Source organism: Xenopus laevis, chromosome 3S, assembly GCF_017654675.1.
Source record: "Xenopus laevis strain J_2021 chromosome 3S, Xenopus_laevis_v10.1, whole genome shotgun sequence".
NCBI lineage: Eukaryota > Metazoa > Chordata > Amphibia > Anura > Pipidae > Xenopus > Xenopus laevis.
In genome coordinates this window covers 123,976,892-124,004,609 of record NC_054376.1, presented here as the reverse complement: position 1 = coordinate 124,004,609, position 27,718 = coordinate 123,976,892, and the positions used below count along the sequence as shown (strand labels likewise).

General features: G+C 44.7%; 3 protein-coding genes across 4 annotated transcripts; 1 reads left to right on the top strand and 2 right to left on the bottom strand.

The window, feature by feature from the left end:
* Nucleotides 1–318: 318 nt before the first annotated feature.
* Nucleotides 319–11,474, bottom strand: LOC108703480 (dynein light chain Tctex-type protein 2B). Its single transcript, XM_018239616.2, has 5 exons — nucleotides 10,763–11,474; nucleotides 4,569–4,698; nucleotides 2,946–3,053; nucleotides 1,709–1,759; nucleotides 319–1,211 (listed from the first exon to the last, which is right to left on the bottom strand). The coding sequence occupies exons 2-5, from the start codon at nucleotides 4,653–4,655 to the stop codon at nucleotides 864–866; spliced, it is 594 nt and encodes a 197-aa protein (XP_018095105.1). The 5' UTR covers nucleotides 4,656–4,698; nucleotides 10,763–11,474; the 3' UTR covers nucleotides 319–863.
* Nucleotides 11,475–12,237: 763 nt separating this feature from the next.
* timm29.S (translocase of inner mitochondrial membrane 29 S homeolog) lies at nucleotides 12,238–15,146 on the bottom strand. The gene is given in 2 exon segments (NM_001096950.1): nucleotides 12,238–12,915; nucleotides 14,818–15,146. Coding segments are annotated over 2 exon segments (717 nt in total). The 5' UTR covers nucleotides 14,942–15,146; the 3' UTR covers nucleotides 12,238–12,322.
* A 128-nt stretch (nucleotides 15,147–15,274) lies between these two features.
* Nucleotides 15,275–26,458, top strand: yipf2.S (Yip1 domain family member 2 S homeolog). Of its 2 annotated transcripts, NM_001094767.1 has the most exon segments (8): nucleotides 15,462–15,604; nucleotides 17,122–17,264; nucleotides 22,341–22,421; nucleotides 22,517–22,604; nucleotides 22,697–22,813; nucleotides 24,413–24,579; nucleotides 24,862–25,044; nucleotides 26,080–26,458. In NM_001094767.1, coding segments are annotated over 8 exon segments (900 nt in total). In that variant the 5' UTR covers nucleotides 15,462–15,573; the 3' UTR covers nucleotides 26,170–26,458.
* Nucleotides 26,459–27,718: the final 1,260 nt, after the last annotated feature.

Here is a 27,718-nt window from a genome sequence, read left to right as displayed (position 1 = left end):
AGGTGCTTATAGTTAGACCCACAGCCTGAAGACCTATACCCGTATCCAGCAACCCACAGATTACCTACTTTTCTGCAAGTAACCCAGATGTACCCAATCAAAAGCAGGACACCATCCTGCTTACCTTTACAGGCACCCCTAACGTCTGCCTAAGGTAAGAAGCATGGCTGCACTGTGCTACTTTTTACCCCAGATCAGTTTATTTATCTTCTAAAAGAAGAACCAATAAGGCAAGTTGGCATTCCCCCAGGTTTGGGCTTTCCTTTAAAGGAAAAAACCCTACCCCACATAGACCCTCCCCCCCTGGCTACCCCTGGGCAAATGCTCCTAACTTTTTACTTACTGCTTGGTGCAGATTCAGGGATCGCAGTTCACGGGCACCATCTTCTGAGTCTTCTGAGACTGAAACCTGAGTGGTGGCGCATGCTCAGTTGGAGAAATCTCCTAGTTTGCGACAACTGCGCATGTGCCAAAATTGACAGAAATCGACACAATTTGATGGAAATTGACACAAAGACCTGGAAGATGGCTGCCGTGAACTCCGATCCCTGAATCTACACTGTAGGGTAAGTAAAAAGTTAGGGGCATTTGCCCGGGGTAGCAGCTAGGCTGGGGGAGGAGGGAGGGGGTCTATGTGGGGTAGGGGGGTAGGGTTTTTTTTCTTCTTTAAGACCCACCCCCAGCTGCCATAACACTATATCACTCTGCCTTTAATTGACAGCTAATGGAGAAAACTTCATTATATGGCCAGTTTAGGACTTTGTTGGTATTGCACCCCAGCCTATAATGAAGAATGCCCAATACTTGTACCACCATGTCTGACTAAAGGAAATAAGAGTGAATTTGAGGTGCCAGCCATTGTGTCACTCACAGTATACAGCATACACAGCTACAACACAGAAGAGGCTTGAATTCTCATACACATGAGCCACATAGCTATCAGAATGTGAGTCCCACAGGCAGCGGCTCACCACTTTGATGTCCTCCTGCCCTCTTTCTCCCAAGGTCACTACACACAAAGCTTTGTAGCGAGGGGGCAGCACCCGTTTTACACGACCCTTGACCTCTTCGCTGACTTCCTTCACCAGGGACGGGGCGCTGGCTGGGTTGTAGGTGATTGTTCCAAGTCTCTCGGGGAGATAACTCTCCAGCACCTGTTTCATGGCAGTCACCTGAATCTTCTCAGTGGGACGTGAGGCAAAAGAGGGAGGCTGTGGCATGGGAAAGAGGAGTCCAACAGTGGGTTAGACGAGGGATTTCTGCCAGCGCTGCAGCAAACTAAGAGTATGCCTTCTTATTCTACCATCAATGGGTCATGAAAAATGGGGATTGGCGCATGGGAAATTTAAAGAAAATATTGTATCTCTAGCACATTCCCAGTGTTTTTGAACCAATGTGGGTGTGGTTGGGCAGCATGCCGCCCTAGGCCCGGTCCTAGGTGGCCTGTAAGTATGAGGTATAGAGGGATATTCTGAGACAATTTGCAATTGGTTTTTATTATTTGTGTTTTTTGTATTATTTACCTCAGATAGGGTCAGTGACCCCCATTTGAAAGAAAAGGTTCAGAAGATGAAGGCAAATAATTCAAAACTATAAATAGAATTAGTCATTCTCGAACATACTAAAAGGTAAGGTAAAGGTAAATCACCCATACTGTGGGTGCACATGGTGAACATTATTATATAGGTGAATATTTTCATACACTTACCTGGGGCTCCACTATCTCTGTCTTTTTCAATCCTTTCAATGCTCTTTTCTCCTAAATATAAACACAAGTTGGAAACAGTTTATATAGTATGTTGTACTTTCTTCTTTCTAACACTAGAGGGAGACTGCAAGCACTGCACTTCCAGCCCAAGCAAATCGAAGGGCAAATAGGTTTTTCCTTTCTTCCTAGTTGTTTATTCTCTTTCTGAATCATTACAGCATGGTGCCTTAAGCTACAACCCTTGAAATAATAGCTCCAAACTGACTAGAGGTGCAACCTGAAAGTTGATTAGGGTGAGTATTAGGGAGAAGACCAGTAAATCCATTCCTAGATACTCCTGGAAGCCCAATTTAAGGCCAGTTAGGTTTAATCTTGGGGTGAAGAGCTACATACTATAATAGACAATCGCAGGACTATAGCAGGTACATCTGAAAGTTTGCTATGAGCTACAAGGGGCCCTGACCATATGATGGATCCCAGAGGGGATTTGAACTCCAAAGCACCTGCTTGTTGGGGCTTTTTGATCATCATGTACTGCCATTAAACAATGTGACATAGAGCAATAAGAATACCATAAATATGAATTATTTAGCCTATACATAGAATAGAACCCCTACCCCCTGTTTATGTTTTTTCAGGGGACCAGAGAATATATTGCATTATTTATTATATATTGGTACGACCACAAAAAAATGTTTATACAGGTATTATTGTTTAATAGATTTTTTATTTTGCCTCTAGGTGGAGCAGAAGAGAAAATTCTTGCAGAATTATCTGGCTAATGGCATGGCTGCAAAGATTCCAGATAAAGACACCCATCACCTGAGCAAAAGGGTAAGGGCAGGACTACATGGCCGATTCAGCCGCGATCCGACGCATTGCGCAAAATCGCAGGCATCGCGTCGGATGCGACGGAAACAAGGTAAGTAATGCAGTGTCGGATCGTGTTCCATTGCTGATGAGACGCGACACGACTCTCGGATGCAGACGCAGCGTCCAGCGTCTGCATCCGACAGTCGCGTTGCATCAATGCTGCTACATGATGCGACAATTGAATTACTTACCTTGTTTTCATCGCATCTGACGTGAAGCCTGCAATTATGCGCGGCGCGTCAGATCGCGGCTGAATCGGATATGTAGTCCTGCCCTAAAGGTAACCCATTGGGTGACCCACACCATATTTTGAGGCTCTCTACTATAGCTCGTGTAAGGAACCAGGTAACAAGTTGGAACCGACCTTTAGATTCTTGGTCATCCTCTGAGCAGCGAGAAGCCCAGTCAGGCTCCAGGATGGCTGGTTGCTGAAGGATACTTTGCCCAAGGAGGCTTTCCCTCTAATAGAAGGCTGTAGGAATGGGAGTGAGAGACAGATTAGGATTTGCATCAGTACAAAAAGCGGGGACAGAGCAGCGAGTAAGGCATACAGGACCAATTATGTAATGTTATCTTACCATCTTAAAGGGCCATTTTACTATACAGTTACTATACAGTACATTAACCCAAAATAATCACACAGGCCAAGTCAGATCTTTCTTCTAAATGTGGAGGTGCCACAGACATGATGAGATGTAGAGCTTGTCAGGTATTGCTGGTATTCAAGCCAGGGACCTTTGGGTTTCTGGCTCAATGCCTTATCCATTTGGCCAGGTGAGCAGCCTGTAGGGTTGCTCGCTATATGTTACCTGGCCTCTGCAGCCCCAGCCCAGCTGCCGTCTGACTACTTTGAACCTTTCCTCCTTATCCTCCCTTGTTCTGTTCCTGCCTGGTCTTTCCCTCCCAGTTCTACCTTTCACCTTGTCTTAAATTATTTCAGCCTTGACCTTGACCTGACCCCTGCCTTGCTTGTTCCTGATTTCTGCTTCGTGTTCCACCTTGTACATTGCCCTGTCTTCACCTTGTACTGACCTTGCCTCGCCTGTTCCTGATTCTTGCTTCCTGAACCTGCCTTGTACTTTGTACTCCTCTCTTGCTATCTGCTCCAATCCTCTCTTGCTAGTCTCCTTCTGCACTCTATCCCCAGTTTGATCTGATCTACGCCCGCACAGTCCTGTTCCTGTCCTGAGTCGTCGCCCTCTCCATCCTGTTCTGCTCTGCACCTGATCCAGTCTGACTCTTCGCCCTCATCAACCTGTTCCTGCCTTCCCTTTACGTGTTCCCTAGGCACATACAGCTCCTGCTTCAAGGACTCGCCCTTTCCCCATCAGTCTCCACAGCGACCCCTACCTAATCCTTGACAGAGCCCCACCTGCACATCATTTCAATTCACTGTTTTATTGGTTGTAATATTGCGTATCTGCTCATGTATGTGTTTCCCCTTTAACCCTCTTTAGCAATGAGCACAAGAACTTTCTCACTCCTTAACCCCTTCTTGTGCTCACCTCTGAATTATATCCATTATAGAGAGAGGGGAGATCATTATCAGGTATAGATACTCAGTCCCATTATACAGAGAGGGGAGATCATTATCAGGGTATAGATACTCAGTCCCATTATACAGTGAGGGGAGATCATTATCAGTGTATAGATACTCAGTCCCATTATACAGAGAGGGGAGATCATTATCAGGGTATAGATACTCAGTCCCATTATACAGAGAGGGGAGATCATTATCAGGGTATAGATACTCAGTCCCATTATACAGAGAGGGGAGATCATTATCAGGGTGTAGATACTCAGTCCCATTATACAGAGAGGGGAGATCATTATCAGGTATAGATACTCCGTCCCATTATACAGAGAGGGGAGATCATTATCAGGTATAGATACTCAGTCCCATTATACAGAGAGGGGAGATCATTATCAGGTATAGATACTCAGTCCCATTATACAGAGAGGGGAGATCGTTATCAGGGTAACATACCTGTAAGGGTTTCTCCAGACTGTCTCTTTTCCCTAGGCTTGTCATGCTGGCCACTGAGGCTCTCTTTCCTTCAGCTTTGGAAGCCATGGTGTGGGTGCCTCTCTATCTGCTTGGAGTGAAGGCAACAGAGCTGCGTGGGGAGCGACAGGTTACAGGTAAATATTTATATCAGAGGCTCAGGCTTCTGGGTTAGTGTGTACTTGTTGTGTGTCACTTGCACTGTGACTGCTGATCCATAGTGTAAATAACAACTGCTGAGGTGTGTGGCAGGACTGTTTTACACAATTGGCAACTCCTGTTTTAAAGCCAAATGACAATCAGCCCATACTGGATCATCAGTGAATAAGTGAAAAAACTACTTTTTTTCTCCCTAAGGGAAAAATATAGTTCTAAGAAACTTTAAAATAAACATTCATTAACCATAATAATTGCTTTTCAAAGGTATGTGTATATGTAATTCATATTGAAGCTTATAGAACAGGACAGGACTGCTGCTTACAATGGGGATCAGATAGGATCTGTGCAGCCACTGGGACAGAATGCTCTGTTATACAGATAGCTAGAATCTCAGCTGCCATAAAGCAGGACAGGACTGCTGCTTACAATGGGGATCAGATAGGATCTGTGCAGCCACTGAGAATCTGTATATCTGTGATGAGGACAGAAGAATCACATAGAGCAGTGATCCACAACCAGTAGCTCGTGAGTAACATGTTGTTCTCCAACCCCTTGAATGTTGCTCCCAGTGGCCTCAAATCAGGTGCTTATTTTTGAATTCCAGGCTTGGAGACAAGTTTTGGTTGTATAAAAACCAGGTGTACTGCCAAACAGAGCCTCAATGTAGGTTGACAATCCATATAGGGGCAACCAAATGGCCAATCACAGCATTTATTTGACACCCCAAGAACATTTTTCATGCTTGTGTTGCTGCCCAACTCCTGTTACTTCTGAATGTTGCTCACGGGTTCAAAAGGTTGGGGATCCCTGACATAGAGCATCAGTTGTTTGACTTGGGATTCAGGTAAGTGACAGATACAGGACATATAGGTTACACTGACACCTGTTGCTTATTAGCTTTATCTTGTAGCTACACCTCCCTGCTCAAGTGCTTCTTGTGTAAATAAACATGGGGTATTTGCCTAGAGTATTATTAAAGTTTGCAGAGTCATTGAGTTGCTGTGCAGGTAGGTACTTGCCTGACACAGGCTCCTACTGATTCTGATAAGCAGAGTATCCAGGGCCTGGCTTTCTGGCAGAGCAATGGTTAATGGGAGCCGGTGGATAAAGTATTACAGTGAGCAGGAATAAAGCTACACAAGTATTTCCAGAGAGCTTCTGCACTAAATCACCAGAATGGAGCAAGGGATAAGGTTTTCATCCTGTTCTAGTGATTTTTATGCCCAAAACGGCATTCAAGAACAACCCATTCCTTTGTGAGGTCCAAAAGAAACATGGGTGCAACTAATGGGTGCGTCAGACGGGGGGGGGTTTCAATTTATGGACAATGAGATGGCTGGGGGTTGGCCATGCCTAATCTGCACGACTGTTTACCATGATTAATTGCAATGCCATCCCTTAGCAACTTGCAGTGGGCATTGTGTAGGATTCCACTCTTGTTGGACATAGGCCTGAGTCAACATTGCAGCGCTAAGGGGAGAGATTTCCTTTATTGTTAGATCCTTAGTACACACACTCAGCTGGGTTCTGCCTCATGGCACAGCACTGATCATATGGAAGGAAGGATTAAAGGAGAGACATGGAAATGTAACAAGCTGATATATGGACTTAGATGCTCTTGCTAGTTTTGGTGGGGTTGGCTCTCTTGTGCAAATTCTAGTGCTATGATTGGCTACAACTTGGTCTTAATGGTCTGATTTGCTGCTATGCCTGGGTACAGGTTTGTCTAGACTTGCAATGCTCTGAATGGCTACAAATTGGCCCAGACTTGTGAAGGTTCTAATGCTATGTCTCAGTACTGGTTGGTCTAGATTTGCAATGTTTCTAATGCTCTAAATGGCTACAAGTTGGCCCCCACTCATGAAGGTTCTAATGCAATACCTGGATACAGATTGGTCTAGACTTGCAACAGTTCTATTGCTCTGATTGAACTCAAGTTGGCCCAGACTTGTGAAGGTACTAATGCTGTAACTCAGTACAGGTTGGTGTAGACTTGCAATGGTTCTAATGCACTGATTGGCTACAAGTTTGTCCACACTTGTGAAGGCACTAATGCTACACCTGGGTACAGGTTGGAGCAGACTTGCAACAATTCTAATGCTCTGATTGGCTACCTCCATTTGACCCAGACTTGTGAAGGCACTAATGTTATGCCCCTGTACAGGTTAGACTAGACTTGCAACGGTTCTAATACTCTGGACTGGTTAAACTTTTGTCCAGACATGTGAAGCTACTAATGCTATGCCTGGGTACAGGTTGGACTAGACTTGTGGATCTTTTAATGCTCTGATTGGCTCTATGTTAGTCTAAACATGTGCAGCTTCTAATAACTACAAGCGGATGGATCTAGAATTGTTAGGGTTCAGATGTAATTGGCTGCAAGTTGATCTATATTTGTGAGGGTTCTAATAATCTGACTAAAGGTTGGTTTATACTTGTGAAACTTCATATACCACAATTAGCTACAAGATAGTCTAGATTTCTGAAAGTTCTAAATGTCCCCAGCTGGTCTAAACTTGTGAATGTTCCAATGTTCTGACTGGCTACAGGTTGGTCCAAGCCTTGAATATGTAATTATTTGCCTGAAGTGCTTGAATGTTCTAATACTTTGTTTGGCTTTAGACATGGGAAGACTTAATTGTCTCCTGTTGGTTCTAGACATGTAAAAGCTCTAATTGTTTCTTGCTGGTTATAGGCATGTGAAGGCTCTAACTGTCTCCTGGTTGGTTATAGACATGTGAAGGCTCTAATTGTCTCCTGGTTGGTTCTAGGCATGTGAAGGCTCTAATTGTCTCCTGGATGGTTCTAGACATGTGAAGGCTCGTATTGTCTCCTGGTTGGTTCTAGACATGTGAAGGCTCCAATTGTCTCCTGGTTGGTTCTAGGCATGTGAAGGCTCTAATTGTCTCCTGGATGGTTCTAGGCATGCAAAGGCTCGAATTGACTCCTGGTTGGTTCTAGGCACGTGAAGATTCTAAGGCTCTAACTGCCTTCATGGTGGTTCTAGTTTTGCAAATATCCTAATGATACTGGTTCCCGAGAACATTCTTTGGCTTTTACTAGATATGACCATGTAAATATTCTGACAGTTTACAGGTTGAACATGGGATCTACAGAAGACCCAGCCTGTTAATCAGTAACAGAACACCTGAATTATTAAAGCAAACAATGACAAATTCTATCTAAATTGATGAGGGGGCTATTCTAAGCACGTTTGTAATTTACATTCATTATTTATTTTCTTTTCATTCCGAGATATTAAGGGATACATGTGCTGTTATACATGTGCTGTTATACATGTGCAAGTAGTCAAGGAAGTTGTCAGGAGAAAGAAAGAGGCTGCTCTGATGTTCTTCTTCTGCTTATGGAAAAAATAGTAACCTTTCTCACATCTTTCCTAAGCAGAAGAACATCAGAGCAGCCTCTTTCTTTCTCCTGACAACTTCCTGGACTACTTGGTGGTCAGACTGGTGGGAAACTGACCAGCAGGTGGCGCTGTTGTAACAAAATTCATTCATATTAATAGTACACGTATCCCTTAATATCTTGGAATTAAAAGAAAATAAATAATAAACGTAAATTACAAACGTGCTTAGAATAGCCCCCTCATCAATTGTACATTCACTTGTTTTAAAAGTTTCCACATATCCTTTAAGTAACGGTGGCAGGCACAGAGCCACCAATCAGCGTGGCTGATATTACACAAGGTTACAGCCGTCTCCAGAGCAGGATGAGTAATAATAGTATAGAGATACAATTACCATGCAGATTATTGGTTACATCAGTGAAAGAGGCCCTTTGTCTCTCCAACTCTTGCCAAACTACAGCTCCCAGCATGCTCTTCCAGAATGCATTGATGCTGACCCTGTGAAAATCTTGTGGGTGCAGGTCATACACGTGGCAGGTGTCAATTGGGTTGGGTCACAATAAACAATAGTGCCATGACCCTAAATGGTTCCTTAGTGCTGACCTTCTGCACTGCAAGGAACGTATGAAAGTTGTATAGATCTCACACAAACTTTGGCTGGGTTGTGAGTTTGAGCTCTCCTAGACTCCTACCCATCTGGATTTATAGGGCCAATCTATCTTTATTTTTTATTAGATGCCTGTCTGTCACCACACACACGAGGCAGAATTCAGCCAGAGAAAAGCTTGACTTTGCAGTGAGAGATGGAGCTCATTCATTCCCGTCACTTTGTATACATGGCAGATGCAGGATGGCTCAGTCTTTACTGCTGCGAGAGAAAATGTTGAGTGTGCCATAGGCCCAAAAGGGGTGGACAACCGATATAGTGACATAATCAAGAAGGTGTCACTATGTCTATATAAACATGCCCAGTGCTGGGTAGTGCCCCCTTCCACTGACTCCAACAGACGGGGCGCTGTGATAACTCCCTCACACAGATGCCTTGGGAGGTACAGAAGAGCCAGAGCTAAATATAGGCAAGACCCCCACCATGCCTCTTCTGCCAACCCCTGTGTGCCCCACCAAGTCAGTTTTGCAATATGGTTCCCTATCCAAGGTAGTGATAAGGGGTGGACAGAAGGGAGTGTACCATACTGCCCAAATATGTACTACATTCAGAAGTGTGTCAGTGGGTGTCAGCAGTTACTCACAATCTAGCTCTGGTATCCTACAGAATTAAAAGGGGGAACTCCACACAAACATAACTTGCAATATACATCAATTAATAAATATGCAGACTTTTCATGATTTTTAATGGTTTGAAACAGTTCTCAAAAACCTAGCCTCCTGCTGATCTGTCTGACTACTTTGCTGAGCTGACTGACTACTGTTACTTTGAATCAACAGCCATCTGTCCTCAGCCTGCATCCTCCAAACCCCACAATTCCCTGCATATGTGATTTCAATAAGCAACAGAACATCAGTGCAATGTAATGTGGGTTAAAAATATATTAACAGTTTTTTCTTTTGTCTTAGGTATTAATGGCCAGCTAGATTTGAATCAGCTCGGAACTCCTGCCGTGAGAAGGTAAAAAATTATTTACGAATGAATCATATAAGTTACAGGAGCTATGATTATTGATGCTGGCAAGTAAAGGTTTGTAAATTAACCAATGACTACATGCTTTGCACATCCCTGGGTAGGCTATGATATAGCAGTACCAATTGTCATGGTTTGGACTATTTCTTTGGTCTTATTAATCAAGAACAGGCTGAAAGAGGCAGTCTTCTTGATGTTTTTTGGATATTTGGACTTGGACACTATGAACTATGAAATATTCAAGACTAACACTGAATTTTCTGAATTTTGTGTATTTTGGATTAAGTTTGTGTAATTTATATATATATATATATATATATATATATATATATATATATATATATATATATATAATTCCACACTGTCACTTTAAGTGGGGATGGTGTCTTGTTCCAAAGAAGGTATTTAATTCCCACAATGCCTTGCTTGTATTACACTTGATAAAGGGTTATGCCCGAAAACATGTACCGTATATACTCGAGTATAAGCCGACCCGAGTATAAGCCGAGGTACCTAATTTTACCAAAAAACCCTGGGAAAACGTATTGACTCGTGTATAAGCCTAATCACACACACACATACCGTACTATACACACAAACTCCCCACACATATACTATATACACACACACACTCTCTACCCACACCATCATACACAGACACACACATATACTATATACACACACACTCCCCACACAATAATGACAAGGCACAAAGGAGGCAGAAAGCAGTGTATGTAGTACCTTTGCCCTGAGCTTGCCATCAATTAATCCAAAAGAAACAAATCAAGGTTTTTATCAAACACTGCTAATATACACCATGCAAATGATTGTAGCTGCAACACAAATATATTGAATCCTGCAAGTGAGGGAGGATTGGGCCTGCAAGTGAGGGAGGATCGGGCCTGCAAGTGAGGGAGGATCGGGCCTGCAAGTGAGGGACTGCTACCGCCGCACTCCTTTAAGCCGTTCCTTGTCCGCAGTCCCAGGACTTTGCTGTGAGCCCGCTCTTACCTGTGTTTGATCCAGGCAGCGCTCCAGGCGATCCAGGCGGTGCTCTGTTCATAGGCCCTGGCAGCGGGGAACGCAGGAACCAGCGGGTCATTAAAGGTGGGGGTCAGGTATTTTCCGTCCATCCTCCAGGGTACTGGGAGCCTGCAATTTCTCGCCTCCTGCCAGCCACTCACATCGTCTCAGGGAGGCGGCGGCAGTATTGGTAGTGACACGGGCGGAGGGAGGGACGGTTACTTCACTCCGTGGGATCATGGAAGTGCATGCTGAGCCTCAAGCTCCCAGCATGCATCACTCACGGCGGCGCCTCCTCCCCTCTCGCCCCCTTGTGCTGAGATTCAACGTAGCGTAGCTGCAAATTTACCGGTAAGGCAGCGGTCTTCAAAATACCGGTACATCATCTACCAGAGGGTTTTTTTTTTTACTGACTCGAGTATAAGCCGAGGTAGATTTTTTCAGCACATTTTGGGTGCTGAAAAACTCGGCTTATACTCGAGTATATACGGTAGTTTGCCTACACTGCTAAATAAACACATTGCAGTTTAAAATTACTGCCTGAAGCGGTTTTGATTCAACCACTATTCTTTGGATAATGCATTGTGGGTTATGTAGTTCCTGCATGCTGTCTGTAAGCTGTGGAGAAGTTGTTACAATTTGTAACATCAGTATTTAGTCCCTCCTTCCCTGCCAGGATTTCAAATGATGCAGAAAGAGAAGAACTGTTAAACAGCTGGATTTTAGCATTGAAAATGGGATTTATTCATACTTTTTGAAGAAATACAGTAGATAACTTTGATGGGTATATTAGGGGTTTCTGTGTTATGTGGGACTCTTTATCAAACTTTGGTTTGGAAGCCGGAGTTCCCCTTTAAGTTTAAGTGAGTTCCTAATTTGGAGGCCTAAGGGCGGGTGGGAGGTCCAATTAAAAGATCAGTTAGGGGGAAATTTGGTGGTGAGTGCTTACTCTCTTGGGTACCGTCAGAGATACTGTAACTGCTGTGGAGCTATGGAGACCCTGATAAAAAGCTGGGCCACAATGTCTGACGACCTCTTGTATTAAAGGGGTTGTTCACCTTTGAGTTAACTTTTAGTATGATGTAGAGAGGGATATTCTGAGACAATTTGCAATTGGTTTTCATTTTTTACTATTTGTGATTTTTGCGATATTTAGCTTTTTATTCATATATTTTAGGGTCTGAATAAAAACAGACATAATAAAAAGTATCAATAATTATACATTTGTAACCTTACAGATCTTTTTTATTTTTTTATTTTTAGATGGGGTTAGTGACCCTCATTTGAAAGCTGGAAAGAGTCTGAAGAAGAGGGCAAATAATAAAAATAAAAAACTATAAAAAAAAAAAAAAAAGTTGCTTACAACTGGCCATTTTAAAACATACTAAAAGTGAAGCAAAAGGTGAACCACCCATTTAAAGGCTTGTCTCTGGACCCAGGTACCATAAAAATCATTGAATAACTATAGTCTTCTGTATATGTTCATTTATACATTACATAGACTCAGATTTACACAAAAGCAGCTGTACCAATCATATGTGTCGGCTCTTATTCTGTCTGCTCCGCTGGCATTGTGATTGGCCGAAACTTAAGCTGGAAGAGCTTTTCGTTCTCTTCTGAATGAAGGTCGTTCCAGGATATGGTTCTCATGGGGGCAGGCAAACTGGCAAATTCCTCTTCATTCACATCAAAGTCTTCCATCTTCTCACGGAGAAGCCACCAACGTCCAAAAAAGCCAACGTCTAGGACTCTGCTGGGCAACTGTGACCAGCGAGGCTGTAGGTGTGGGCAGTGGGCCGGGTACAGATCACAGTCTGGGTCATAGGGGGCTTCATAGACAACAGAGAAAAGGAAAAGGTCCAGGTGTCGTAATCGTCCTTGGTTCCTGAGGTCCATAAGTTTCTGCACATGCTGATCAGATCTCCTGCTCCTCGTCCAGGGTGAGAGAAGGAGGAGTGAGGCTGAGGCGTCTAACATGCAGCTCTGGAAGGAATCATACGCTGGGGCCTTGGAGGAACAGACCCCGGCACCTGCAAGAAGGGACAGGTAGAAAGCAGCTTTGCCTGGCCGCTCTTTGGCTCCAACGACAATGTCCTTACAGGCCTCGGCATAGTCGTGCAGCAAGCTCTTTGTCCAAACAGCTGGAAGAAAAGGAAAGAAATCAGTTCTGATCCGCAGGCAATGGACTAAAACACAAGACGGCTGGACAGCCTGACAATTACAACATCTAGAAGGTCTATGAGACTAGAGGCAACCACTGGTGTGATTAGGGGTTACTGGGTCCCCTTAGACTATGGGAATAGGATATTTCTCCTAAACATGTAATGAAACGGCTTATCAGCCAGTGCCCAATAGGCCCCCAGCAGTTGCAGGGTCTGTTTCCCCTATAATTACACCCCTTCTCATAGTTACAACCCAGACCCCTCCTCGTGGGTTCAACCCCGACCCCTTCTCATGGGTTCAACCCCGACCCCTTCTCATGGGTTCAACTCCGACCCCTTCTCATGGGTTCAACCCCGACCCCTTCTCATGGGTTCAACCCCGACCCCTTCTCATGGGTTCAACCCCGACCCCTTCTCATGGGTTCAACCCTGACCCCTTCTCATGGGTTCAACCCAACCTTCTCACGGCTACAACCCGACCCCTTCTCATCGGTTCAACACTGACTGCTCCGCATGGGTACAACTCCGACCGTTTCGCATGGGTTCAACTCCGACCGCTTTGCATGGGTTCAACTCCGACCGCTTTGCATGGGTTCAACTCCGACCCCTCCTCATGGGTAAAACCCCGACCCCTCCTCATGGGTACAACCCCGACCCCTCCTCATGGGTACAACCCCGACCCCTCCTCATGGGTACAACCCCCCACCCCTCTTCATGGGTTCAACACTGACTGAGTCGCATGGGTTCAACTCAGACTGCTTTGCATTGGTTCAATCCCGACCCCTCCTCATGGGTACAACCCCAACTAGAGTCCTGCGTGGGTCCATTTTTTGGGACCCGAACCAGACCTGTACCTGCAACCCGCAACCGCATTCTTACCCGCTTGGACCCGCTACCCGACCCTACCCGCAAGTACCTTATCCTCAACCCGGACCCGCTGACCATCAAGTGATCAGAAAAAAAGGAGTAAAACAGGAAGTGCTGTCATTGGAAACCAGAAGTGACATCATTGGAAGTAGACGTGACCAGAAAAAAGGAGTGAATATCGATATTGAGAAGACCCGCGGCCTGACCCACAACCCCGCAGAACCGCGGGTATACCCACACCTGGAACTTCTAAGCGCAACCCGCAGGGTACTGCAGGTTTTTGCAGGTAACCCGCGGGTACCCGACCCGCTGCAGGACTCTAACCCCTTCTCATGGGTACAACCCAACCTTCTCACGGCAACAACCCGACCCCTTCTCATGGGTTCAACACTGACTGATTCGCATGGGTTCAAATGCCGGGCGCTTGGCATGGGTTCAATCCCGACCCCTCCTCTTGGGTACAACCCTGCGAAGCAAGTGGCACCTTATATGTGCAGTCTCACTGCAACCCCATGCACTATTATTTGCCTTTACTAACCCCTCCCATACGCCAGCCTAGGAGTATGTGCACATAGAGGGGGCAGGGTTACATGCACTTCTTCTCCCTGGAAGGCGGTCTACTGAGTACAGCAGCAGCCGTTGGAAATGTGCACTCGGCAGCTGCAATAACCTGTACTACCGGCAGCCTTTATGCTCAGTACATGACACTGGCTCCCAGTATCCACTGGAAAGCATTAGCTGCACTCTTAACAGCTGCACAAATGAAGATGGACTGATGTAAATACAGACAATAATTGTTACATATGGGGGTTACACATAAACTTCCTCCCAATGGGGCCCTGTGACACCAGGGGCCCAGGGCGAATTCCCTCTCTGACTGTCCCACAGTTACAGTCCGTGGAAGTTCTAGTGGAACTGCATGAAGCTGAACGCGCACCCAAAGAAGTCAATGAATCAAGCTCCGACAATCATTGAATGAAGCCCACGTGTCCTGCCACGTGTATTTCCCCTCACCCATTTTTCCATTCTTGAATCGTTCCCAGCGTCCCAGTTTCTTGACTGCCTCCGTAGCCTGGCCGGTAGCCGCGGAACCGGAGCACGACCTCCTCCATACGACCCCAATCCAGCGCGCTGCCATCGTCTTCCGCCAGCTCTGCAGCCACTTCCGGTATTGGTGCCCTTAAACAGCGCAACACTAAAAACACTCCGGACAGAAAAATAGGACTGCGACGAATTATCTCCGCCAAGCGTCCAAAGCACCAATTTATAACGAGCTGGGAAGAACATGACTATAATAAAACCGGCACATTATGAGGCAGGTTACCGAACAAACATTACGCATCGTTGCTGCCTATTCGCACGAGTCTTAGCATTTCCGCTTTAGTTCAAGTTCCCTCCGGAAAGTATTGGCAGCGCACCAAGTTTTGGAACGGACCATAGTAGAATGGGTTGGTGACTCGTCTGCCTGCGTGCAGTCAATACAAGAATGTCCGTGCCCTGTGAGGGAGGCTGATAGACAAGCGGACTAGCCGTTCCGTATGTGCCGTCACTTGTCTGCATTGGATCGGAACACAATCCGCACTCCCCCCGGTCATTGCTTTGGTACAGTCCTAGTCGTGTGATGACGCGGAAGTTCCTGTTTGCAGTAGGTGCTGTATAGTTGCCTGACTGATACACTAACTGAGGCACCTCACGAATACACCCCGGGGAGAGTGAAAGGCGCCCAGCTGAGGGCAGTTTCCTTGTTGTCACCAACACTAAGAAGACGCAATGGCCTCCGCCGACGATTTTAAGTTTCACGGTAAGAAGATGCTGCTTGATGGGCTCCCCCATTGCTTGAAGGGGTGGTTCACCTTTCAGTTAAAGGAGATATATAGGATAAATGAAAAAACCCTAATTTTGTAGGCAATTATAAGTAATATATGGTGTTGCTTTTACATGGTGTTAAAAATGTATATTATCTATAAAAATAGCCCTTTATTGGAGCTCCCTATAGATGTTCTCTGGTCCCTGTTTCACATGAGGGGTGGGTGTGTCCTAACATTCCCTGCCAGAAGCAGTAGGAGGGGGACAGCCAATCACAGCCCTGCAGTCACACAAGCACAGACAGGCTTCAGTTCCCTATCAGGTCCTGCTAGCTGCTGATTGGTTCCTGTCCTACAGTGCAGTGATCTGAGAGCACAGCCTGGGAATTCAGGGAGCAGCAAGTGGAAGAGAAGGGAGGGACTATTAAGGTTTTTGCAGAAATATTCAATAAATCAGGCTAAAACACTTTTTTAATGGAGAAGGAAAGCTACGAAGCATTTTATTGACAATAGATTAGCCGCAATAGTGCAAGCTAGAATGCTATATTTATTCTGTAGAAAGTTTTACCATACCTGAGTAAAAAGTTCTAGAAACTCTGTTTGTTTAGGATAGCAGCTGCCATATTAGCTTAGTGTGACACCACTTTCTGCCTGAGTCTCTCCCTGCTCACTTATCGCTCTGGGCTTAGATTACAGCAGAGAAGGGAGGGGAGGGGGAAGAGGAGCAAACTGAGCATGCTCACGTCCAAAAACCCCGACCAGCATATCACTTCTGCTGAGCTCTAGTCCATGTATATCCTATACCCGCCTATCCTAAACCCCCTATCATTTACCTGCCTTTGTTATATTCATTGGCTCATAGATTCCTGGCAGGATCACATGATCCATTCGCAAGGTAGCAAATTATAGCCCTTCCTACATCCAGGTTAATTAAAGTATGTCCCCTATGGTTACATTGCAGCATTTCTACTGTGGGGCTAAGGAGGGGACGGTAAAACCACAATATGTAAATTTGACTTTCCTTATAATGTTACTGATCTCCCCGTTGTGCCTCTGGGGTTGTGAATGGATGGAGCCATCTATTACCACTGACCTCTTTAGGGAAAGGTTTGTAACTATGTTGCAGTGGCAGCCAATCAGCTTAAACTGGTCTGATAGAATTGGAACGATGAAAGCAAAGAGCTGATTGGTTTGTTGTCAGACTCTATGTACAGCTGGCATGGGATGCTGGGAATTGTAGTACAGGGACAGAAGGCTGTGGGAGTCTAATGACCCCTGGTTTATGAAAGGAAGTTTATGCTACAGACGCAAGGGCCTATCTTTAGACCAGTGTTTTCATACACCATAATACACAAAAAGGACAAAGGGGAACCAAAGTGCTTACACTACTACAATCATGTCGTTGCTGCCTTGGATTTGCAATACAGAGCATGTGCTGTGGCCTGACATACAGGAATTTGGGTTATTCGCCACTGCACCCTGCCCATCATTATCCTGTTTATCCTCCTCGCAGAATTTGATGAAGCGTCTGACTTACTGGCTGCTGATCCAAACGCCACGACAAAGAGCCTGGGGGAGGAGAGCCGGCCACAGCATGCCACTCTGCTCGTGGGCGGGGACAGCGAAGAGGAGGAGGGCGAGTCAGACCAGACTGAGGTGAGTTGAGCAGAGAGGGGGTGCTCTAATGGACAGGCGGGGCTTAAAGGAACAGTAACACCAATTAATGAAGTCATTTTAAAGTAATACTGGTATAACTAGTGTGTTTGCTTTAGAAACACTACTACAACAAGCAGCCAATGAGGAGCCATTTTAGGCACAGGTTAAAGAACTATTGCGAAAATGAAAACTTAAAGGGCACCTTTCACAGCCAAAATCAAACACATATTAACAATATGACCAGTACAAGCTAAATAGGTTTAATCAAACTACATATATAGTTTTTTGAAAAAACTGCAGGTTTTAAAAAAATCCCTTACTTTGTCAAATGGGTTCTTTCACTGAGGGAGGCCATGCTGTGACTATAAAAGAGACTATAATATGCAAATTTCAGGAGCATGCTCAGATTGTAACACTGCTTTGAGTATTCTACCCAGAATGCCTTGTTTTAGTAAACTCCTCCACTAGAAGTATCAGGAGATTTTTCTATCTTGTCCACTGCTGGTAAAGTCATTATGCAAATGAAGGGCACACAGTAACTTCCAGCAGGTGGCAGCACTACTGAACAGCAGCTAACACAGAGGTTTGGCTGATTTGAAAATAGCTTAGAAGGGTTGATAAGCAACAAGGAATTTCAACTGAGCATGTGCGAGATTTCAGAACTACAGTTGGCTGGGAAGATATCGGTAGGAGGAGCCAGTAAAATCCAAGATGGCTGCCTCAGCTAGAACTGCAGTGGAGATAGGGGAGATCTTGCAGAAGGAATAGTGAGCTGATCATTTACATTATACAAACAATTCTAACTGTTTTAAAAATCGGATTTCTTGAACTTTCACATAGTGTATTTACTTAGGAAATGATTTTGGTCATGATTGGTGCCCTTTAATATAAGCTTCATCGTACTGAAATAAGAAGTTTAAATATAATCAATTAAATATTCTGTACTGTTTCTGAAATAATCAAGTTTATCTTCACTATTCCTCAGCATCTGTTTCTCTTCATTCTGTCTTCATGCAGCAGTTGGGTGTCAGATATTCATTGACAGTTACATCCAATATATCTTATAGGGGGGCTCCTTTTGTCTAGAAGATGTATCAGAGCTCACTCTATTAAACTCACCAGACATCATGTCTCTCTACATGCAGGATTTGTGCAAAAGGCAGTTATTTTGTTAGATTTTGTTTGTATTGGAATCAGTTATTTGAGTGAGCTCTAATACATCTGCTAGGAAAGGAGCCCCCCCCTATAAGATATATTGGATCTAACTGTCAATTAATATGACACCCAACTGCTGAATGAAGACAGAATGAAGAGAAACAGATGCTGAGAGAGGGATAGTGAAGATAAACTTGATTATTTCAGAAATGATGCAGAACATTTAATTGATTGTATTTACAAAGTTTCTTATTTCAGTATGATGAAGCTTATATTACATTTTTATTTTCACGATCGTTCCCCTTTAAATAGCAGATAACAGATGTACTCTGTAGAATGTCATTGTACTCTATTACAGAGCTTACCTGTTATCCTCTAAGTAGTCTTTCTAAAGCAATTGCATACTTTTTAGCAATGCAGGGCAACAGTACACTATATTTTAATTACTTTAAAACACTTATATTTTTGGTATTACTGTTCTTTTAAAGGGGCAGTACCCCCAACATCCAAGAGCAGAGCCACACACCACTGTCTATATGTTTCTCAGTAAGGGTGAAAATTCTTCTAGACTATTGGTTTCCCAGAGTGTTTTTACGGCCCTTTATGTGTGACATTCCTCTTTTTGGGTGCGATGCAGATGCTCTATATTAGCAAAATGTCACATACAGAGGCCTTTTGTCGCTTGAATTTTGTTGTTCTAGAGGTCTGTGTTAGTCCTGCAGTGGGTCGGGTACCTGCGAGTTACCTGCAAATACCTGCGATACCCTGCGGGTTGCAGTTAGACGTTTTGGGAGAGGGTATAGACGCGGGTTTGCGGTTCTGTATCTATATTTACTCCTAAGAACTCCATCTGTTGAGTCGGATTGAGGATACTTTTCTCTTGATTTATTATCCATCCCGTTTCTCGAAGGTAGGAAATTACTTTCTTCAAGTGTACACCCAGGATTTCCCTTGTTGGAGCTTTGATAAGGATATTGTCTAGATATGAAAAAAATGGTATTCCTTGTAGTCTCAGATTCTCTATTATTGGAGCCATAACTTTTGTGAATAATCTCGGAGCCGTTGAAAGACCGAATGGGAGCGCTTTGTATTGATAATGTTTGTTTGAGATGGGAATATGTAGATAGGCATCCTTGATATCTATTTTTGCTAGCCAATTGCTATGGTACTTAAGGTTTCCATCCTGAAGGAAGTAACTGTGAGCATTTTGTTCAATTTCTTTAAGTTTAGAATCACTCTGAATTCTCCGTTGGACTTGCTTCTTAGAAAAAAATGGGAATAATTTCCTTGATACTGTTGATTGTGAGGGATTCTCAATATTCTTTGTTTGATTCACCAGTTCCTGAATGATACATTCCAGCTTTTTTCTTTCCTTTCTGGATCTTATCTTGTCCGAAGACACAAAATCGTTTTCCGGTTTTTGTAGGAGGTTTAACTTGTAGACTTTCAATATTATTTTTAAGACCCACTTGTCTTTGCATTGTCGAGCCCAAATCGCTTTGAATTTCCCCAGTCTGCCACCTACATGCGATGGGGCTCCCTCACCTTCATTGTCTTTTATCCGGCTTTTGATCCGGCCTTTTGGCGGGGAAATGTCTGCCTTGGTTTCCATTGTCTGGAAAAGGGTCTTCCAGGCTTGTATTGGTTAGCATCTCTGAACAAGTTTCTAGGATTTCTAGGAAAATTTTTCTTTTCTCTTCGTTCTTGTGGCAAAAAAAGATGATTTACCAGCCGTAATCTTTGAAATAAAAAAAAAAAGTCTAGTTCTGGTCCAAAAAGAAAGTTTCCTTTAAATGGAAGTGAGCACAAATTGTGTTTTGATTGGGAATCCGCATTCCAATGCTTTAGCCATAGTCCTCTTCTGGCCACTACAGATAAGCTCATGGCTTTCCCCGATACTTTTATAGAATCCATGGAGGCTTCTGCAGCAAAATCATTTGCAAGTTTTATATCTTGGAGCATATCAATTAAGTTCTCCCTTTGACCTCCGTTCTTAATGGCCTCTTCAAATTCTTGGAGCCATATTTTGTTAGCCCTGGTGACTGATGTAATAGCCGTAGCCACTTTGCACGCTGCTCCTCCTGCTCTTTTCAAAGCCACATCTTGCCTCCTCTCCATTGTATCTTTCAGGGATACACCCTCATCTACAGGGAGCGTGGTCCTTCTAGCTACCTTTGTAGTAGCCGCATCCACTTTCGGTGGGACTCATGGTTTTGACACTTCTGAGGAAATTGGCTACATCTTTTTAAATTTTCTGATGGCGACTTGTTTATTATCTGGGCAGTTCCATTCTTCCTTGTGCATAGAATAACTTCATCATTAACCAGGAACAACTGATTCTTTTTTGATGTAGATTTAAACATTTTATCTTGCTTAATTGAAGATTATCTTCAAGGTCCAGAGTCTTCCTGACTGCTTTAATAAGTGGTTCAATCATCTCCATTTTAAAGTCTGTATCTTCTCTATCTTCGGAGTCATTGTCTGAAATCTCTCCCTCTGATTCAGATGAATCCAAGTTAATAGATGGAGTGGTTCTCTTAGGGCTATCTCTTTGCTCTCTTACTCCTGATGTCATGTCCTTGTTAGTCTAGATTTTTTTAGTACTTCATCTGTCACCTGTGAAACCATATAAGACATTGATTGGTTGAATGTCTGTTTCATCCATTCCATTAATTGTGTGAATTGTGCTGATGTTTCCCCCAAAGCCTCTTTTAGACATTTGGCACAAACGTTTTTATCTGGCAAAGCCCTTTCAGAACAGCCATAACATCTTCTTCGGGCCACTTTCCTTCTCCTTCCTTCAGTAGGGAAACTCCTGCCAAATAAAACATATAATTAATGCAAGTATTTATCTGGACTCTGTGAGTCCTATTGAAGTCCCTTTTTCATTGTCTCTCTTTGTCCCAACACTCACCCCCTTGATCCTGAGAGCGTCTGCTCATCATGTAACCAGGATACTCCTATTTTCACCAAGGATTCAATAGTATCCTTGTCTTGTCTCTCTCTTAATAGAGACCACAGGTGTTACTTACTCAGACCCTTTGTTTATGGTCCGTGGCACACAAGGCCTTACCAGCCCAGCAATACTTTCCGCAGTGGGGGATAGATGCTCCGAACGTTTTTGAACGTTTACTCTGCGCCTGGCTTCCTTCGTGCTCAATTTCCTACTTGTGTGTCACTTCCTGGTTTGACACTCATAGTTTGCACATGCTCCGTCGATCGGCGACATCTTGGAAGCGGAGGATGCCGGCGTCTTAGGGCTCATGCGCCGAAGTTTCAGCTTTGCGACTGACTGCGCCGAAGGCACAAATGGCCGTGAAGCTGTGTTAGCTTCCTCTGGCGACTCTCACAAGGTAATTCTTCGGTCCCAGAGCTTCAGAAGTTAAGAGGTAGTCTTCTGGCACTTATCACGGGGGGGGGGGGGGGACAGGAGGAAAAAGATGGCGGCCGGGGGCGGAAGTGAGTCATTTATTGGTATTTCCTGTCCCATTTGCGTGGCAGGAGGGATTAACCTGTTCATTGCTCACTGCCATGTGTAAGGAACAGGAAAAGTACTGTCAGGTCATGTAACGGGTCCAATCGGGTTAGTTTGCGGGTCGGGTTTGGGTTAAACAAATTGTTTCAGCTCAGGACTCTAGTCTGTGTTTTGTAATTGCAGAAGGATGCGGTTTAGTTATTAGTGTTATTATTGTTCTCACCGCTGGGGTTTATTTGCACAGAGGAATACACTGTGCTGGAGTCAACTGAAAGCAGAGGTGGCAGTTACATAGTTTATGCTTTGGGGGTGTGGCTGCAAATCCCATATTACTATGCTCCTCCTACTTTATTACACATAATTACCAAGTGGGTACCCAGTATTTTACAGCTACAGATCGTTATCTACTTTTTTTTCTTGTCATAATGGGCTGTCCCTGTCCGCAGCTTTTGGCGTCACAAAAGAAGACGTCCAGTTTCTGGACCTTCCAGTACTATCAGGACTTTTTTGACATAGACACATACCAGGTAATATCGGGGTGCCAGGGCTATGGGAGCCAACAGGGTGCAGAGAGAAAATCTTATTTAATGTTTCCCCCCCCCACCATCCTCTTGTTTATCAGGTTCTGGACAGGGTCCGAGGCTCCATTCTGCCCATTCCAGGGAAGAACTTTGTTCGGAATCATCTGAGGAACAACCCTGATCTGTATGGTGAGCTGGGAAAGGGAGGACTTTGATCCAGTCAGCTTGTTGGGCAACATTATCTGATATAATACCTTTTTCTATCTCCTTTGATTTTATAGGACCGTTTTGGATCTGTGCTACACTAGTAATAACAGTAACGATCATGGGCAACCTGGGAACTTACATGCGCCTACACGACCAGAAAGGCTACAAGTACAGCCCCGAGTTCCACAAATGTAAGTGTTTCACCAGCAGGGGGCATAAGCTACCCTGTCTTGTCTGTATCACCCTGTGTCCCTGTATCACCCTGCAGTGGGAGGGACAGACTCATGTCCCATAGTTCCCTCCTGTCTGTGTCACTGTATCACCCTGCAGTGGGAGGGACAGACTCCATGTCCCATAGTTCCCTCCTGTCTGTGTCACTGTATCACCCTGCAGTGGGAGGGACAGACTCATGTCCCATAGTTCCCTCCTGTCTGTGTCACTGTATCACCCTGCAGTGGGAGGGACAGACTCATGTCCCATAGTTCCCTCCTGTCTGTGTCACTGTATCACCCTGCAGTGGGAGGGACAGACTCATGTCCCATAGTTCCCTCCTGTCTGTGTCACTGTATCACCCTGCAGTGGGAGGGACAGACTCATGTCCCATAGTTCCCTCCTGTCTGTGTCACTGTATCACCCTGCAGTGGGAGGGACAGACTCATGTCCCATAGTTCCCTCCTGTCTGTGTCACTGTATCACCCTGCAGTGGGAGGGACAGACTCATGTCCCATAGTTCCCTCCTGTCTGTGTCACTGTATCACCCTGCAGTGGGAGGGACAGACTCATGTCCCATAGTTCCCCTCCTGTCTGTGTCACTGTATCACCCTGCAGTGGGAGGGACAGACTCATGTCCCATAGTTCCCTCCTGTCTGTGTCACTGTATCACCCTGCAGTGGGAGGACAGACTCATGTCTCATAGTTCCCTCCTGTCTGTGTCACTGTATCACCCTGCAGTGGGAGGGACAGACTCATGTCCCATAGTTCCCTCCTGTCTGTGTCACTGTATCACCCTGCAGTGGGAGGGACAGACTCATGTCCCATAGTTCCCTCCTGTCTGTGTCACTGTATCACCCTGCAGTGGGAGGGACAGACTCATGTCCCATAGTTCCCTCCTGTCTGTGTCACTGTATCACCCTGCAGTGGGAGGGACAGACTCATGTCCCATAGTTCCCTCCTGTCTGTGTCACTGTATCACCCTGCAGTGGGAGGGACAGACTCATGTCCCATAGTTCCCTCCTGTCTGTGTCACTGTATCACCCTGCAGTGGGAGGGACAGACTCATGTCCCATAGTTCTCTCCTGTCTGTGTCACTGTATCACCCTGGCAGTGGGAGGGACAGACTCATGTCCATAGTTCCCTCCTGTCTGTGTCACTGTATCACCCTGCAGTGGGAGGGACAGACTCATGTCCTATAGTTCCCTCCTGTCTGTGTCACTGTATCACCCTGCAGTGGGAGGGACAGACTCATGTCCCATAGTTCCCTCCTGTCTGTGTCACTGTATCACCCTGCAGTGGGAGGGACAGACTCATGTCCCATAGTTCCCTCCTGTCTGTGTCACTGTATCACCCTGCAGTGGGAGGGACAGACTCATGTCCCATAGTTCCCTCCTGTCTGTGTCACTGTATCACCCTGCAGTGGGAGGGACAGACTCATGTCCCATAGTTCCCTCCTGTCTGTGTCACTGACACACTATGTTGGCCAGATACCCCACACATGTGGCTCTCTGGCAATATTCCTAGCACCCTGTATACAGTATGTCACCCTTTATAACAGTTGTCCGTCTCTCTTGCAGTGTCCGTGGCCGGGGTGACGATATACAGTTACGCATGGGCAGTCCCTTTGGGTCTCTGGGGTTTCTTACAGTGGAGGAAAGGAGTGAGCCCTGAAGTGGGTTCTTATAGCTTTATGGAGACTGTGTGCATTTATGGCTATTCTCTCTCCGCCTACATCCCTGCTACGGTGAGAATCATCCCAAATTTGTACAAGCTATTTGTTCCTGCTGCGGATTTTTCCCTCCAGCCGGCTGCCTAGTGACAGTATCAAGTATACAGGAAGCCAGTGTTTTATTCAATTCTCTAACCAAGCTACACACCGCTTCAGAAAATGTGATCACATCAATATCTATGGAGTTGTTCACATTCACATCTGCAGCAGTTAAATATTATAGTTGTACTGAGCAACATCAGTGTTGTGTGTGTGTGTGTGTATATATAGAGCCTAACAATGGTCACTCTGTTTTAGGTTCTCTGCGTGGTCCCTTTTGAAATCTTCCGGTGGATTTTGATCCTTGTGGCTACGGGTCTGTCCAGCCTTGTTCTTGTCCTCGCCTTTTGGCCTCATATCCGAAGAGACAACAAGGTGGTGGTCATCTCGTTGGTGGCCGTTATGGTAGCGCTGCACGTGCTGTTGGCTGTGGGTTGCAAGGTACTGGAATCCAATGAGTTAACTGTATCTGTGGTGCTACTGGGGAGCTGAACCTTGTCTGGGATAAGATGACTGACCTATAATATATGCCCCCTGTGGTATGGAGAGGGGCTAAATGTGCTCAAATTACTGTATAGTTTCAGACCGGTAGTCGGGTGTTTGGTTACTGCACATGGGAGATCTGATTCTTATTTGCTTGCTCCCTCTCCAAACTGTAAAGGCAAAAATTAAAATCCCATTTTTACTATCTTTAATGAAAAAGAAATTATCTCCAATATACTTTTACCATTTTTATAAGAAACCTGACTGTATGTAGTGAAATTCCCCCTTCATTTACTTTCCCTGACTGCTGTGGATATGAAACTTCAGATGGTCCCTAACTGCTCTGCAGGGAAACAAACATACTCACACAGCAGGCGGGAGGGACTTCCCAGAACTCCAACAGCTTTGTTTGTTTTCCTGTAGAACAGGGACAAAGATCGTGGAGCCAGATTTAAACAGATAAACTGGGATTCTATTTGGAGGATTATTTTGCTGCAGCCACTGGTTCTGCAGAGTTGGAGAAAGTTTGTATTAAACAATACGAAAACTATAAAATCCACATTAGATTACATGACAACACAGGACCCAGTGTAGTCTGTATATTCTGATTATTAATCAGTCTTGCTGTATCGGCTTCTGGCAGATATTATTTGACTTGTGCTGTTTTGATCATTTATGACGATCCCTAAGCAGCCCAGACCACACTGAGCATGTGCACAGTCTTGGTCTTGCAAAGATGTTTAACAAAGTTACAAGAAGGTGACACCCTGTGGCCAACTTTGAAAGCATAAATCATTTGTTTGATTAGGCTTGTGGTGTGTATGTTTATGTTTATGTTTAGTATACAAAATACAGCATTTTTAGCCTTATTCTATTTTAGAATTTAGTTCCCCTTTAATCTAATCAGACCAATAACAATGATCTTCAAGAGACCTGCCAGGGAGCAGCACCCATGCACTGGATCAGATGCTCACAGTCCTCTCTGTTTTACAGGTGTATTTCTTCAGGCAGCCGGAGATAAGTGACCCCGTCGTCCCTGTTGCAAACACCACGGCTCAGAAAATAATTCAAGTCACCAATTAGCACCGCACCTCAACCTTCCACAGCGTGAGAGTCAGGCCTGGCTTTCGGCAAGTGAAGGATTCTGCCCTCCTGAGCCGGAGGGTATTTATGCTCTGTGAGCCTGTTCTAAGGCCCATAACGGACGCAACCCCCTCAACTCCCCCATTGCTCACCTCTAGGGGTCTCACGTAGGAGCAAAGCAATAGTAACGGAAGGGCTTTCTTTTCTCTCGTGAGTCTCTTCTCTATAGTTTTCTGATTGATAAAGATTTCTTCTATGGTTTTGGCTAATAAAGGGTCATTATAAGGATGTCCTGTGGTTCTGCTTCCTGATTGGCCATTGTGTCCACTAAAAAAACCCTCTCTGTGTTGCTGTTATTATCGTCCCTTTGAGCCGAACTGGCATTTGTTCTGACTGGATCTGACAGGAAGTGAAAAACAACTGCAGTTCCTGTTTTTGCTGATGGTTCCTAGTCTCCAGCCTGAGGCCAAGTCGGATGGAGCTGATGGGTGCAGCAACAATAATGTCCACTGAGTTATCCTGTGTGGTTAAAGGGGAACTCTACTAAAAATCTTTACCGCTTCAGGCCTATTAATAAGCTTTCTTTCAGGAGTCAGGACAAGCAGCACAGAGAATATAAACACCCAGAGCCCTACTTTCAATACCAACTGATATTCACAAACTGATAAAGCCAGTGGAATGGATATTGGGAAGCTGCTTCATATTTTTTTTCATATTTTCTTTCAATAGGTGGATTTAGAGTTTTCGGGTGGAGGAGTCGTAACAGCTGCTGCACAGGAGACTTATCAGTAGCAGTTGGTGTATGGGGTGATATAAAATGGGTGCGCCAGTCATGCAAACAGATTCTTCTCATCCTTCCCCATTGTTTATGGGCACAGAGTTCAGGGTCTAAAAGAGAAACTTTCACTCTGATGGACCCAACTGGATCTCTACAATCTTTGGACAGAGACAACTTTTTTCTTGGTTCTGTACATGACCACAATGAATTTTAAATGAAACGACTCAGATGCCGTTGAACTGCACACTTTGTATGTTGGCATAAATGATAAGACTACCTCTCATTTCTTTTTTTAGGGAGAAGTTGGGGTCTGGGGCTCATGGTTTAAATGGGGGAAAGCTGCAGTTTTCCCATTGGTCCCTGGGCTCCGAAGGGACCATCCAACAGCCCACAATTAGAGCAAATATTTTAAGATTCCAGGTGATAGAGGTAAATGGAAGCCACTAGTGTTTGTGAAGATTCTCATTCATCCAGGTCATGGTATATCTGTAGGAATAAGTCAGATCAACTGGACTTGCTCTGGTTTTTTTTTTGAAGACGTTTCACCAGTCACCCAACTGGCTTTCTCAATTCAGAATAACTTGTAAATCTTCCTTCGAGAATATATATCCTCTGGAACAGTGCTGTCCAACTTCTGTGGTACCGAGGGCCAAAATTTTACTGGCCTATGCGGTGGAGGGCCGATAATGGAAGTCGGTGTTGGCCACGCCCTCTTTTAAGCCACACCCACTGTAAACCACAAGCACTTTTAAGAACATATCCAGTGTCTGA